This window comes from Rhinopithecus roxellana, chromosome 9, assembly GCF_007565055.1.
Source record: "Rhinopithecus roxellana isolate Shanxi Qingling chromosome 9, ASM756505v1, whole genome shotgun sequence".
Classification (NCBI taxonomy): Eukaryota; Metazoa; Chordata; class Mammalia; order Primates; family Cercopithecidae; genus Rhinopithecus; species Rhinopithecus roxellana.
The window spans coordinates 112,367,227-112,379,531 of NC_044557.1; the positions used below are offsets into that span (position 1 = coordinate 112,367,227).

The 12,305-nt window shown below is 42.0% G+C and overlaps 1 protein-coding gene across 1 annotated transcript in view; it reads left to right on the forward strand.

Moving 5' to 3' along the window:
- Positions 1-12,305, forward strand: part of DOCK5 (dedicator of cytokinesis 5) — a 238,167-nt gene that overhangs the window by 182,909 nt on the left and 42,953 nt on the right. The window contains exons 29-35 of the mRNA XM_010378154.2: positions 1,889-1,983; positions 3,461-3,539; positions 5,715-5,815; positions 7,062-7,120; positions 7,455-7,609; positions 8,442-8,527; positions 11,517-11,676. Of these exons, the coding sequence (XP_010376456.2) occupies positions 1,889-1,983; positions 3,461-3,539; positions 5,715-5,815; positions 7,062-7,120; positions 7,455-7,609; positions 8,442-8,527; positions 11,517-11,676 (735 nt within the window). The remainder of the gene's footprint in view (positions 1-1,888; positions 1,984-3,460; positions 3,540-5,714; positions 5,816-7,061; positions 7,121-7,454; positions 7,610-8,441; positions 8,528-11,516; positions 11,677-12,305) is intronic.

Genomic DNA, 12,305 nt, shown 5'->3' on the forward strand with positions numbered 1-12,305 from the left:
GTATCTGAAGCAAATAACAAGTATCTAAATTGAATCCTTGCTTCACAAACCATGAATTCTTATGGATTTAAAAGAAAAGTTAACAGAATGGCTAATAAATTGGTAGAAGCGCTTAAAATATATTATGAGGCCAGATGTGGTGACTCATACCTGCAGTCTCAGCACTTTGGGAGGCTGAGGCAGGTGGATCACTGGCTGGAAGTCAGGAGTTCGAGACCAGCCTGGCCCACGTGGTAAAACCCCATCTCTACTAAAAATAAAATTAAAAAAATTAGCCAGGAGTGGTGGCAGACACCTGTAATCCCAGCTACTGGGGTGACTGAGGCAGCAGAATCGCTCGAAACCATGAGGTGGAGGTTGCAGTGAGTCGAGATTGTGCCACTGCACTCCAGCCCGGGCGACAAAGCAAGACTCCATCTCCAAATAAATAAATAAGTAAATTAATATATGATGAAACAAATTTGAATTCATTAACTACGTCTAGGATTTCAGAATTGAGGGTGGATACGTCTAACTCACCATAAAACCAGGGGAAAATCCAGTTGCACACACACACTTGCTGGCCAGAGAGAGTCACTCCCCATGTTGTTCAGCACCCAAAGTATAGGAAGTTACCCAGCTTGACCAGCGTCTCAGAAAAATATGGTTAGCAATAGGACCTGGACCTCCTCCTTCCTCTCACATAGTGTGTTCTTGCTACTGCACAACAGACAAGTGTCCAGGCAGGACTCTGTAGGTTAGTGCCAGAGAAACTGGACAGGACTTTCAGGAATTGCGGTGGAAAAGGTCTAAATTTAGCTAACTAATAAAAATGCCTTCAAAACATTTTAGCTTTGATTTCAACTCTGATTGTTCTATTTTTGAATTAGTTTTTGCTCATAGCCCCCTTTGGAGCAGAAGAGCTCTGTATGCTTAAGTGATTAGTTATTAGTCATCATCAGCCACTGTTATGATCCCTTTTGAAGGACCATTTAAGACCCTTCTTCCAGGCTGCACATGATAACGTCCCTGGCGCAGGAAGAATCGTGATTCTGCTTCTCGTGTGTATCACTGTGTCCTGTTCTGACCATAATAAAGGAGAATTGAACTGAACTCTGTTAAAAGTATCCATTTCCCCACAATTGTTGGTGAATTATGTTTAAGTGCATGAGACACATTCTGACAACCTGTGGTAGCAGAGGACGAGAGAGATAAGGATTACAAACTTGGGGTCCAAAGCCCCAAGTTCTCATCCAACTCTTCTCCTTCCCATTTTCTTTTTTTCTTTTCTTTCTTTTTTTTTTTTTTTTTTTTTTTTTTGAGACGGAGTCTCACTCTGCTATGCAGGCTGGAGTGTAATGGCACAATCTCAGCTCACTGCAACCTCTGCCTCCCTGGTTCAAGCAGTACTCCTGCCTCAGCCTCCCAAGTAGCTGGCACTACAGGCATATGCCACCAAGCCCGGCAAATTTTTGTATTTTTAGTAGAGATGGGATTTCACCAAGTTGGCCAGGCTGGTCTCAAACTCCTGACCTTATGATCTGCCCACCTCAGCCTCCCAAAGTGCTGAGATTACAGGTGTAAGCCACCACACCCGACCCTCCTTCCTACTTTCAATGCGGTTAAGCGAGTCCTTTAGTTTTTCTCCGTCTCAGTTGTACCATTTGTAAAATGGGGATGATTCTTTTTGTCCTCATCTTCCTTATAGGGTCCTACAATATAAAAATCAAATCGCATCATAGCTAGCTGCAAGAATGCTTTGTTATTCCTAAAACCATTGAAAGATGGGCTGTTAGTGTGGCACTAGGAACATCCTGTTCTGAGGTTGTGGTTCTGCTTGTGTACAGGCCAGAATAAAGACTATGAATGTAACCCAGTTTTCCCCCAACCACTCCTCTGTTCTCCGCAGGACTTCCTCATGGAAACTTTTATCATGTTCAAGGACCTGATTGGAAAAAATGTCTATGCCAAAGATTGGATGGTGATGAATATGACTCAGAACAGGTGAGACAGCCAGTGGCTGGCCCTGAGGCATTTGTCTGAATACCTGAGGCTGCTGTGTGAACTTTGGGAAGTGTCTTTAAATCCCTTTGCCTCAAATCCATCATCTGTAAAGTGAGAATCTTCCTGCTCCAGAGGTCCTAATTTAGGTGCTCATGATCTTGATTTTCCCAGGGTAATTGCCTTTGCTCCACCTCGGGGTCTCTACTCCCTTCTCTAGCATCGTCTCTTCAGTGCTCTCACGGTAATTGTCATCCTCAACTCTCCACTGCACCTTTCTGTGGCTCCACATGGCCTGTGTCATCCTGACATTCAGGGTTCACCTGATACTGTCTGTTCTATGAACTGTCCGTGATGTATTTAACCAGATTCTTCTTACGAACATTTAGATTCTTTCCATTTTCTATTATGTGAAATAGCACCGTGATGGCCTTCCTTGCTTTACATATTTACAGATATCCATGGTTATTTTATCAGGATACACTCCTAAAATAATTTACTAGTTCCAAAGTTTGGCGAAATTCCAGGACTTTTGATACACAGTGCCAAACTAACTAGTCGCTTCTGCTACTTCCCTGTGTATGCTACCTGTACTCCAATCAAACTGGCCTCTGCCCAGTCCCTGCACACATGGTGTGCTCTGCCTGACACCAGTCTTCCACCAGCAGTGCCTTCCCCATAACCTCCAGTTGTCAGCGTTCCAGCCATTCCATAAGGTTCTTCTCAAGAGTCACCTCCAGACGAAGCCTTTCTGAGCTGGATGTCTTCTCTTTTTCCTTGATTTTCCATACCCCATTCAAACCTCATAGAATTGTTTTCAGATTCTATGTTGGATAATAGATGTACATGTTGTTAATTTCCCTGACCAAGCTGTAAATTTCTTAAGATCAGAAACTGTGTCTTTCAACACAGACCTGAGCCTGTGCCTTGCAGTTGCTGGCCCACAACAGATACTTGTTGAACAAAAGTGAAATGAACTGAATATATATTATGTTAAAAGTGTTAGAATTTAATGAGATAAATAAAGCAAACCATTATTGTAAGCATTATTGTTAACTCTACAGGATATCCAATTCTGAGTAATTCTACTCTAATACCTGATTAGCAGAAGCCTTCCCTGCTATGTACAGATTGGATTTTTAAAAATTTCTCCAGAAACCCTAAGCTTAAACAGAAACATCATAATAGAGTCTCTATTACCCTGCTCTGAGGCTTAAGAGTCCTGGTTTGCAGTCTCAGATCTACCTTCAGTTACCTAAATTGGGATGTGGCCCTGAGTGACTCTTCTCGTTAGTTCTGTAAACTGAGCTCCTGTGCCCCATCTGTGGATGGCATTGTGCTGTTGGTCTACAAGGACACTGTTAGATTGTGAGGTCTTAAGATGCCAAGTTCAGGTTTGGTTTGGTTTAGTTTTTAACATAGTTGGGGAAAAGTTTCAAAGGACATACAGTTGCCTTTACCTGGTATTTTCCTTCCCCAGGGTTTTTCTCCGTGCTATAAATCAGTTTGCTGAAGTTCTCACAAGATTCTTCATGGATCAGGCAAGCTTTGAACTTCAGGTAGGCATGTGACTCACCTACGTGCTTCTGGAATTCTTGGCCATGGCAAGAGAACTATATGAATTTGGAAAGTGTCTCCTCAGATTTCACCATTTTCACATGAAAAAGGTTTTCCTGTGTTTTTTCATTTCCTAAAGCACATATGCCCGTCACACTGTCCTCCAAACACAATAAAATAGGGGTTGTTTCTTTTTTCTATAAAGGTAACATCTGTTAAAAAAATAAAAATTAAAAAAAAGTCTTAAAGAGTAGTAGTAAAAGATCAAAACTACAAATAGTCCTCCTTGTCACTGTAAACATTTGGAGTTGACCCTTTGTGTATTTACACAAATGCGCATAGACACACATGGCTACAAATAAGCACACAGGTAAGTCTCCTACCTACAAATGAGTTTGGTTCTAAAGAACAGTTCTTATGCACAGTTTGTTGAAAGTCCAAGGAATTGCAAAACAGATGATCACTAACTCTATCTTCATTCATTCATTCATTCATTCATTCATTCATTCATTCATGTGTCCATTCATCCATTTAGCAAACGTTAGAGTACTTATATGTACAGGGCACAGGGATATTTCCCTGGTGAAGGCAGACAAGTTCCTTGCTCTCCTGGAGCTCACCTTCCAGGGCACTCTGCATTTTTGGGTGATGTGCTTTCTGTGTTCTTTGTCTTTGTGTGTATCTGTGGAACTGTTATCGGTGGAGGTCCTAGACTACAAATTGTCCAGGTTCTTGGCGTTTTGAACAAAATGCACAAAGCAATGAAAGAATGAAGCAATAAAAGCCAGATTTATTGAAATGAAAGTACATTCCACAGAGTGGGAGCGGGCTCAAGCAAGCAGCTCAAGAGCACTGGTTACAGAATTTTCTGGCATTTAAATACCCTCTAGAAGTTTCCCATTGGTTACTTGGTTACACCCTATGCAAATGAAGGAGTAGCCTGTGACCAGTTTGACCCTCCCACCCGTTGCGGGAGGGGACCAATCAGAGGTACTTTGAACTTTTCATCTGCCACACAGTGCAAAGGGGTAGCCTCTGATCCTTCTGTTACTTGGGTGTGGAGAGGTGGAGTTTTCCTTTTGATTCAGTTCTAGGAAATTAGTGTGAATTGGCCTTCAGTGCCCTGCCTCCAGGCCCTGTTTTCCTGCCTCAGAACTTTAAAAGTTGAAACTCGTAAGTAGAGGAAAGTATACACACCTACACACACAGAGATGCATATGCATATAGATGAACATATACTGTATGTATGTATATGTATATTTGCCAAAATGGAATTGAGCTGTGCAGTTCTTTGGTACCCTGTTAATCTATTTTCCTTTTTCAATGATCTATGATTTTTTCCATAATGTCGAATATTTTCTTATTTTTAATGACTGCATACCGTCTTTTCTATGCCTGGTCCGTGATATATTTAACCAAATTCTTCTTATGAACATTTAGATTGTTTCTATTTTCTATTATATTAAATAACACTGTGATGGACTTCCTTGCTTTAAATTTTTAAAAATATTCATGGTTGGCCAGGCGCAGTGGCTCATGCCTATATTCCCAGTATTTTGGGAGGCCAAGGTGGGCAGATCACCTGAGGTCAGGAGTTCAAGACCAGCCTGGCCAACATGGCAAAACCTCATCTCTACTAACCATACAAAAATTAGCCAGGTGTGATGGTGCACACCTGTAATCCCAGATACTCGGGAGGCTGAGGCAGAACACTTGAACCTGGGAGGTGGAGGCTGCAGTGAGCTGAGATTGCACACTGCACTCCAGCCTGGGTGACAGAGCGAGACTCCAGCTAAAAAAAAAGAAATTTCGTGGTTATTTCATCAGGATAAAGTCCTAAAAGTGTTTACTAGTTCAAAAGTTTTGCAAACTTGTAGGGCTTTTGAAACATCGTGCCAAACTACGTACTATAAATAGATGTACTTCTTGGCAGCAGCTTTCCTTTATCCCAGGAGTAAAGAAAAATATGATAGTTTAAATTTTTTTAAAAAGCTTAACATTAAGTCTCAAAACTTAGAGTTGAATAATAAACACCCAAGAAAAAGAAATCTTGTAGAGTGTATTTTGTTCTTTCATTAATCCCTGGTTAATGACTTTACCATGTGACATTGTTTTATTATGACCCTTATTAATGTTATTTTTCATTTCCTTTTACCCACACAATTAATTTTGAACAGCTCTGGAACAATTACTTCCATTTGGCAGTAGCATTTCTCACCCATGAGTTCCTTCAGCTTGAAACCTTCTCACAAGCCAAGCGCAACAAAATTGTTAAAAAGTAAGTGTCCTTTTAAAGTTAAGATCGGGAAGGGGCTTCTTCCATTTGTTTATATTGAGAGCAGTATTTTAGGTATCACAGAAATTACTATTTAGTGGCTGCCCATGTTGTTAGTGAGGTAGGTCTTCAACTAATTACTTAATAGGCCTCACATTCCCCCAGGTTCAGCACTCTTTTCTTAAGGCCCAACCATCTTCCCATCAGTCATCCCATGCTTTTTATCAAATCTGTATCTAGAGATGGACCTTGGCTGTCAGCATGCCCATCCCCAAGAACAGCTGCGCCTCTACTGGCAGCTTCCCCAAATTGCAGGCGTAGTACTTTGTGAAGTACTATGAGTACCATGAACCACTATGAAGAGTCAGTCACTCGTAGTGCTTCACAAAGCACACTCCTTCCCTGCCGTTTCAGCAGAGAAAGCCAGGACTCAAACATTGCATTAAAATGCCCTCCAGATTCCTGGCCTGGAATTCAAAATGGAATTATGTGCAGAAGTGATAAGAGATTTAGGGAAGCATTGCATTTCATTGAGAGACTAGAAATCCAAAGACCGTGTTGTTAAGAAATAACTTGAGGAATGTATTATTTGAAGACTTCGAAATTTAGTTCTGTTCCCCTTGTTGGGATATCTGTTATATCTAGGAAAACTATTTAGTGTCCTTCTACTTCTGGTTCCTCCCTCAAAAACTGCCTACATATATATATAAAAACAGCAAAGTATTTTTTGCTCCCAAGGACCAATTTTTATCCCTTTGTGGGCAATATCACTCCCATTGAGAGTGCATGGTGTAGAGTCTTCCAATGTGAATACTTGAAGAACATACTGGAATGGATGTATATTACCCAAATATCAGTCTATAAAGTATATAAGTATTTAGTCTGTCTGTTAGACATCAGTCACAGTACTGTATAATCATACTTCATTCTCCTTCCTTTTCATCAGTGTTTGCCGTGTTTTGTTTGGCTTTGTCTGTGCCTCATTCTTCTCCCTGAAGTGAGTTTGTTAATCTCATCTTCTCAGTTATTTTTCAGTGTTTCCATTTGGCTTTTCATGCTGTCAAGGTCCCCTGGCCTCTGTGCGCCTCATTCCTTTTGGGGGCTCGTTTAGGTGTGAACCTCATCTCTTAAGGCTGGGCCTTAAGCGTGACCTAGAGGGGCACAGACTGTTTTTACTTTCCTTCTTATTGTGTTTATGCAATTCATTTCCACTGCAAATCCTCCTTCTGGTTTATGATCTTCTTCCTAGATATGGGGACATGAGAAAGGAAATCGGCTTTAGAATCCGGGACATGTGGTATAACCTGGGTGAGTGTCTAGCCTTGAACAGGCCTGATCACAACTTCTGAGTGACAAGCATCCCATGATGAATTCTTTTGTTATTTTAATCCAGATAACCCTGAGATGTATTTGTCTGTGTGTCTGGAAGTGAAAGTTGATTTGTGGGTTTCATTGACAATGAACTGTCTTTTACTCTGGCATCCACATGTTATCAGAATATAATATTGAGTCACTCACTTCTGAATTGAGTTGATTTACCCACATAAAGCTTTTCTTTTCTTATGGGCCTTGTGGAGGAAGATTGTAACACTTTACTTTCAGTGAAATAATTTTTTAATATCTTCATTCACTTTCATTTCAGGTCCCCATAAAATCAAATTCATCCCATCCATGGTGGGTCCCATTCTGGAGGTCACTCTGACCCCCGAAGTAGAGCTCCGGAAAGCCACAATCCCCATTTTCTTTGATATGATGCAGTGTGAGTTCAATTTCAGTGGAAATGGCAATTTCCATATGGTAAGAAGTGGTAGACCGTGTACTATTAGTAAATGGGCATATAGTCAACTCATAAGTCATTTCTTTCTATGTAGAGAAGCAGTAACCTAAATAATGCAAGTCCACGTTGATCTGAAAGTTCACTTTACATTTCATTTTATAAGTCAATTAGAGATGGAGTCAGACATTGCAGCCCAGAGCCTGGAAGAGATATTGTTGCTACATGTCTTTCCTAAGGCAACATCCTGTCTGTAGATAATTAAAGAAAGTTAACTTCATGCATTGTAATCCTGGCTGTTTCAGTATAGCCCAGAGAATAATGTAGCGAATTGAATTTTAAAACCTATCTATTATAGTACAGCTGAAAGCAATGTAATGGATTAAGTTCTAATCCATTACTCTATAGCTTTGAGAACATCATTTTCCTGATATGTCTTCTGTATGCCTCTGTTTTCTTATCTACAAAGTGTGTTAATACTGAAAGGATGATTTTGCAGCTATGAACCTCTGCAAAAGCAATCTCACTGCAGAGACTTGGACATGAAACTAAAGTAAAATAGAAAAGCAAAAATTATTATTCTGTTTTTATATGCATAGTTGTAACAGAAAGCAATGTTTTGGATAATATTTTTTTAATCAAATGTAATGCAAAGGACAAAGTGACATGAGACTGTGTTAGAACATTTTAATAGAGCCTTGGTGCACAGTTTATGAGTGTCCCTCTGTGATCCTCCCTGTCTGTGCTGAAAACAGTTCACAACTCAATGAATGGGTTGGCCAAGTCTAGAAAGGTTGGCCATGTCTTCTTCTAAGGATGCAACATTTTCCTGTGAAATTCTACGTCTACTTTCAGTTTGAGAACGAGCTGATCACAAAGCTGGACCAGGAGGTAGAAGGGGGCAGAGGAGACGAACAATACAAGATTCTTCTGGAAAAACTGTGAGTATTTCAGGAACAAAACCTTAAGTCAGTGGTGTCATTTAGTAATAGAGAAAAACGGGGGTCCTGTTGCACCGATAGAGCAATTGAGTAGTCTTAGAGTCACCAGGGCCACCCCCACTGTGGTCTTCAGTATGGTTATGGGGTATATACTGTCCACAGCTGACATTGGTTATCTGGTGGGAGTCAAGTGCCGGTATTTTCCTGGCCAGCCTGGCCCTAGAGAACACAGCAGATGGAGGCAAGGAGGAGGTGTACAGAGTGGTGGCATTTTGCCCAGTGTTTGAATTTTTGAACTTCAACAAAAGTGTTAGCACTTCTAATTATAACTGCAAAGCAACAATTTAAAGGAAAAAATATTTCAAGGTCTGCTGTGTATGTGAAAAATACCTTATGCCCCATAAAGGACATAAAACCAAAGCAGTTCTATCTCCAGCGAGGTTGGTCTTTTTCCTGCCCTGTCATCCACCCCATTCAACACATCTGTACCTCTGTCTGGGCTCCCATTATCACCACTGTCCCTTCTTCCCCCACCGCCACACTCACCTATAACCCTCTTGCCCTCGTCCTCCTCCTTGGCACATGTGGAGTAATGGAGAATGGAAAAGTGATTATTAAAAAAACACATAGGTGTTGGCCTCAGTGAGAGACTGAGCGTCAAACCCTGTTATCACCACCTATTAAGAGTTTGGCTAGCCGGGCGTGGTGGCTCAAGCCTGTAATCCCAGCACTTTGGGAGGCCGAGACGGGTGGATCACGAGGTCAGGAGATCGAGACCATCCTGGCTAACACAGTGAAACCCCGTCTCTACTAAAAAATACAAAAAAAAAAAAACTAGCCGGGCGAGGTGGTGGGCGCCTGTAGTCCCAGCTACTCGGGAGGCTGAGGCAGGAGAATGGCGGGAACCCGGGAGGCGGAGCTTGCAGTGAGCTGAGATCCGGCCACTACACTCCAGCCTGGGCGACAGAGCGAGACTCCGTCTCAAAAAAAAAAGAGTTTGGCTTTAGTCCAGTGATTCTGCTTATCCAACACTTCATTTTTTTTCCCTCTCCAAGAATAGAATCTATTTTTTGATATCATTATGAGGATTACAGGAGATGATATGCTAACATAGCATCTGTTGCAGAGTTCAAGCCTAATAAATATTGGCTGCTCTAGTGTTCATGGTGGTTGTTATTACAATTTGTTTTTGGTGTTTGTTTGTTTTTAAGAGATAGGGTCTCTCTCTGTTGCCCAGGCTGGAGTACGGTGGTACAATGATAGCTCACTAAAGCCTGGAACCCCTGGGCTCAAGCAGTCCTCCCACCTCAGACTCCCAAGTACTAGGACTACAGGCATATGTCGCCATGCCCAGCTGTTTCTTATTTTTATTTGTGTAGAAATAGGGTCTTGCCGTGTTGCCAAGGCTGGCCTGAAAATTTTGCTTTAAGTGATCCTCCCACTTCAGCCTCCCTAGTAGCTAGGACTGTAGGCGTGCACCACCATGCCCAGCTGGCTTTCATTTTTATTTTTGTAGAGATGGGGTCTTGCTTTGTTGCCCAGGCTAGTCTAGAACTCTTGGCCTCAAGCATTCCTCCAGCCTTGGCTTCCTAATGGGCTGGGATTATAGGCGTGAGTCACCACGTCTGGCCTATTATTATTATTATTATTATTATTATTATTATTATTATTATTAATATTTACAGGCCTGCCCTTCATTCACGTTGTAACTACTCTAGACCATTGCTTTCTCATGTTCCCTGAACTTTTCTAGTATTGACCAACTGCATCTCCAACTGAGTGCTTGCCTGGGTCACTTCGTTGTTCACCTGTTTTGTGGGAGTTTTGTGGATGAGAGTCTGTGTTTGAGGACAGCGCTCCCAACTGTTTTCTTTTTTAAAGATTCCCTAAGGAACCAGCACTCTAAATACTTAGAAATGGAATTGAGTTGATAAATACTCTGTATTTTAAAGGACTAGAAGCCTTTCGTATTTTGTTTTTAATGGCGATAGGACCTTTTGTTGGTGTTTTTATCCTGTTTCCATTAAGTCTCTCCATTGGAACTTCAAGCCTCCCAGTTTATATCTTTTGCAATTCTGATCTTTTGTGGAATTAAATGACGTTGTGCACATATACACAAAATATTTACACATGATACGCTACTTTTTTTTAATCCTACAGCTGATTTTTTTTACATAAGGATCTTACTTTGTTTTCTTCATTCTTCCTAGTTCACTAACTCAGAAAAAATATGGATACCTAGGTCTCCAGTGCCCAAGAATAACCCTAAATCTGGACTAATGTTTTGGACCCATTTCTTTCTCTTTCCCTCTCCCTCTTTTCCCAGATTTTCTTTTAATTGTCTAATCTAATGAGCCCCAGAACTTGGCTCTCTGTGTGTCCAAAGGCACAGGATTTAGACGGAAAGTTTAGCCTCAGTTTGCTTCTTTACAACTCTGCATTTTTATCTGAAGCTAGCACTTTTATCTAAAGCGCCGCATTGCAGGAGGTGTCCTAGGTTCCCAGGTTCCTCTAGGCTGGGCATCCATACGAGGCATTCCAGAATGTTCAGAGGATGCCCTGAGTGCCAGGCCTTAGGGAGAATAGAGACATAGGAAAAATGGTCTCATACAACTAGATTAGAGTCCTCACACAGCACAAACCTTTTGAGCAAGGGTTTGTTGACTGAATAAAACACAAACAAAAACAGACATTGCAAGAAGGACCTTGTGGGCTGGGATTCTAAGTGATGGTAGGACTTGAGCTGAGTCCTAAAGAAAACTGGAACTCGAGTCCACAGAGAAGTGCAGCATAAATGAAGGTCACAGGATAGGAAGGTGTTGCATGAGGTGTATGTGTCGGCTTAACTCTGTCACTTAATATCTAACACTAACATTCTGCGTCATCAAATCCTACCCCAACCACTGCTGAGACCCTGGTCAGTGCCGGTCAGTGCTGCTGAAATGACAGCATGGAACCTGGGCTTTTGTCTCTCCCTCCGCCCCTCCAGGCTCCTAGAACATTGCCGGAAACACAAATACCTCTCCAGCTCTGGGGAGGTCTTTGCCCTCCTGGTGAGCAGCCTCTTAGAGAACCTGCTGGACTATAGAACCATCATCATGCACGATGAGAGCAAGGAGAACCGTATGAGCTGCACTGTGAATGTGCTGGTATGTGACATGCCCCTGGGGTGACGGGAGGGGACTGCCAGGCTGCCCCTGCACCCTACGGCTTAGCTCTAGGTAGATCCCACAAACACAGAGGCACCATGGGCACCTTTATGGAGCTGGTGTCTTCCTGATTCTAATTGGAATGGCTGGCTCAGCTCCCAGGTATCAGCAGCCACAGACCCTGAGGATAAATTTGGTGTGTTTTTGATTGTTTTAATTTTTATTTCAGTAGGTTTGGGGGTACAGGTGGTTTCTGGTTACATGGATAAGTTTCTGTTTGTTTGTTTTTATTTTTTATTTTTTGAGACGGAGTCTCACTCTGTTGCCAAGCTGGAGTGCAGTGGTGTGATCTTGGCTCACTGGCAACCTCCGCCTCCCGGGTTCAAGCGATTCTCCTGACTCAACCACCCGAGTCAGGAATTACAGGCTGGAATTACAGGCACGTGCCAGCATGCCCAGCTAATTTTTGCATTTTTAGTAGAGACGGACTTTCACCATGTTGGCCAGGATGGTCTCAATCTCCTGACCTCGTGATCCACCCGCCTCAGCCTCCCAAAGGGTCGGGATTACAGGCATGAGCCACCGCACCTGGTTGGATAAGTTCTTTAGTGGTGATTTCTGAGATTTTA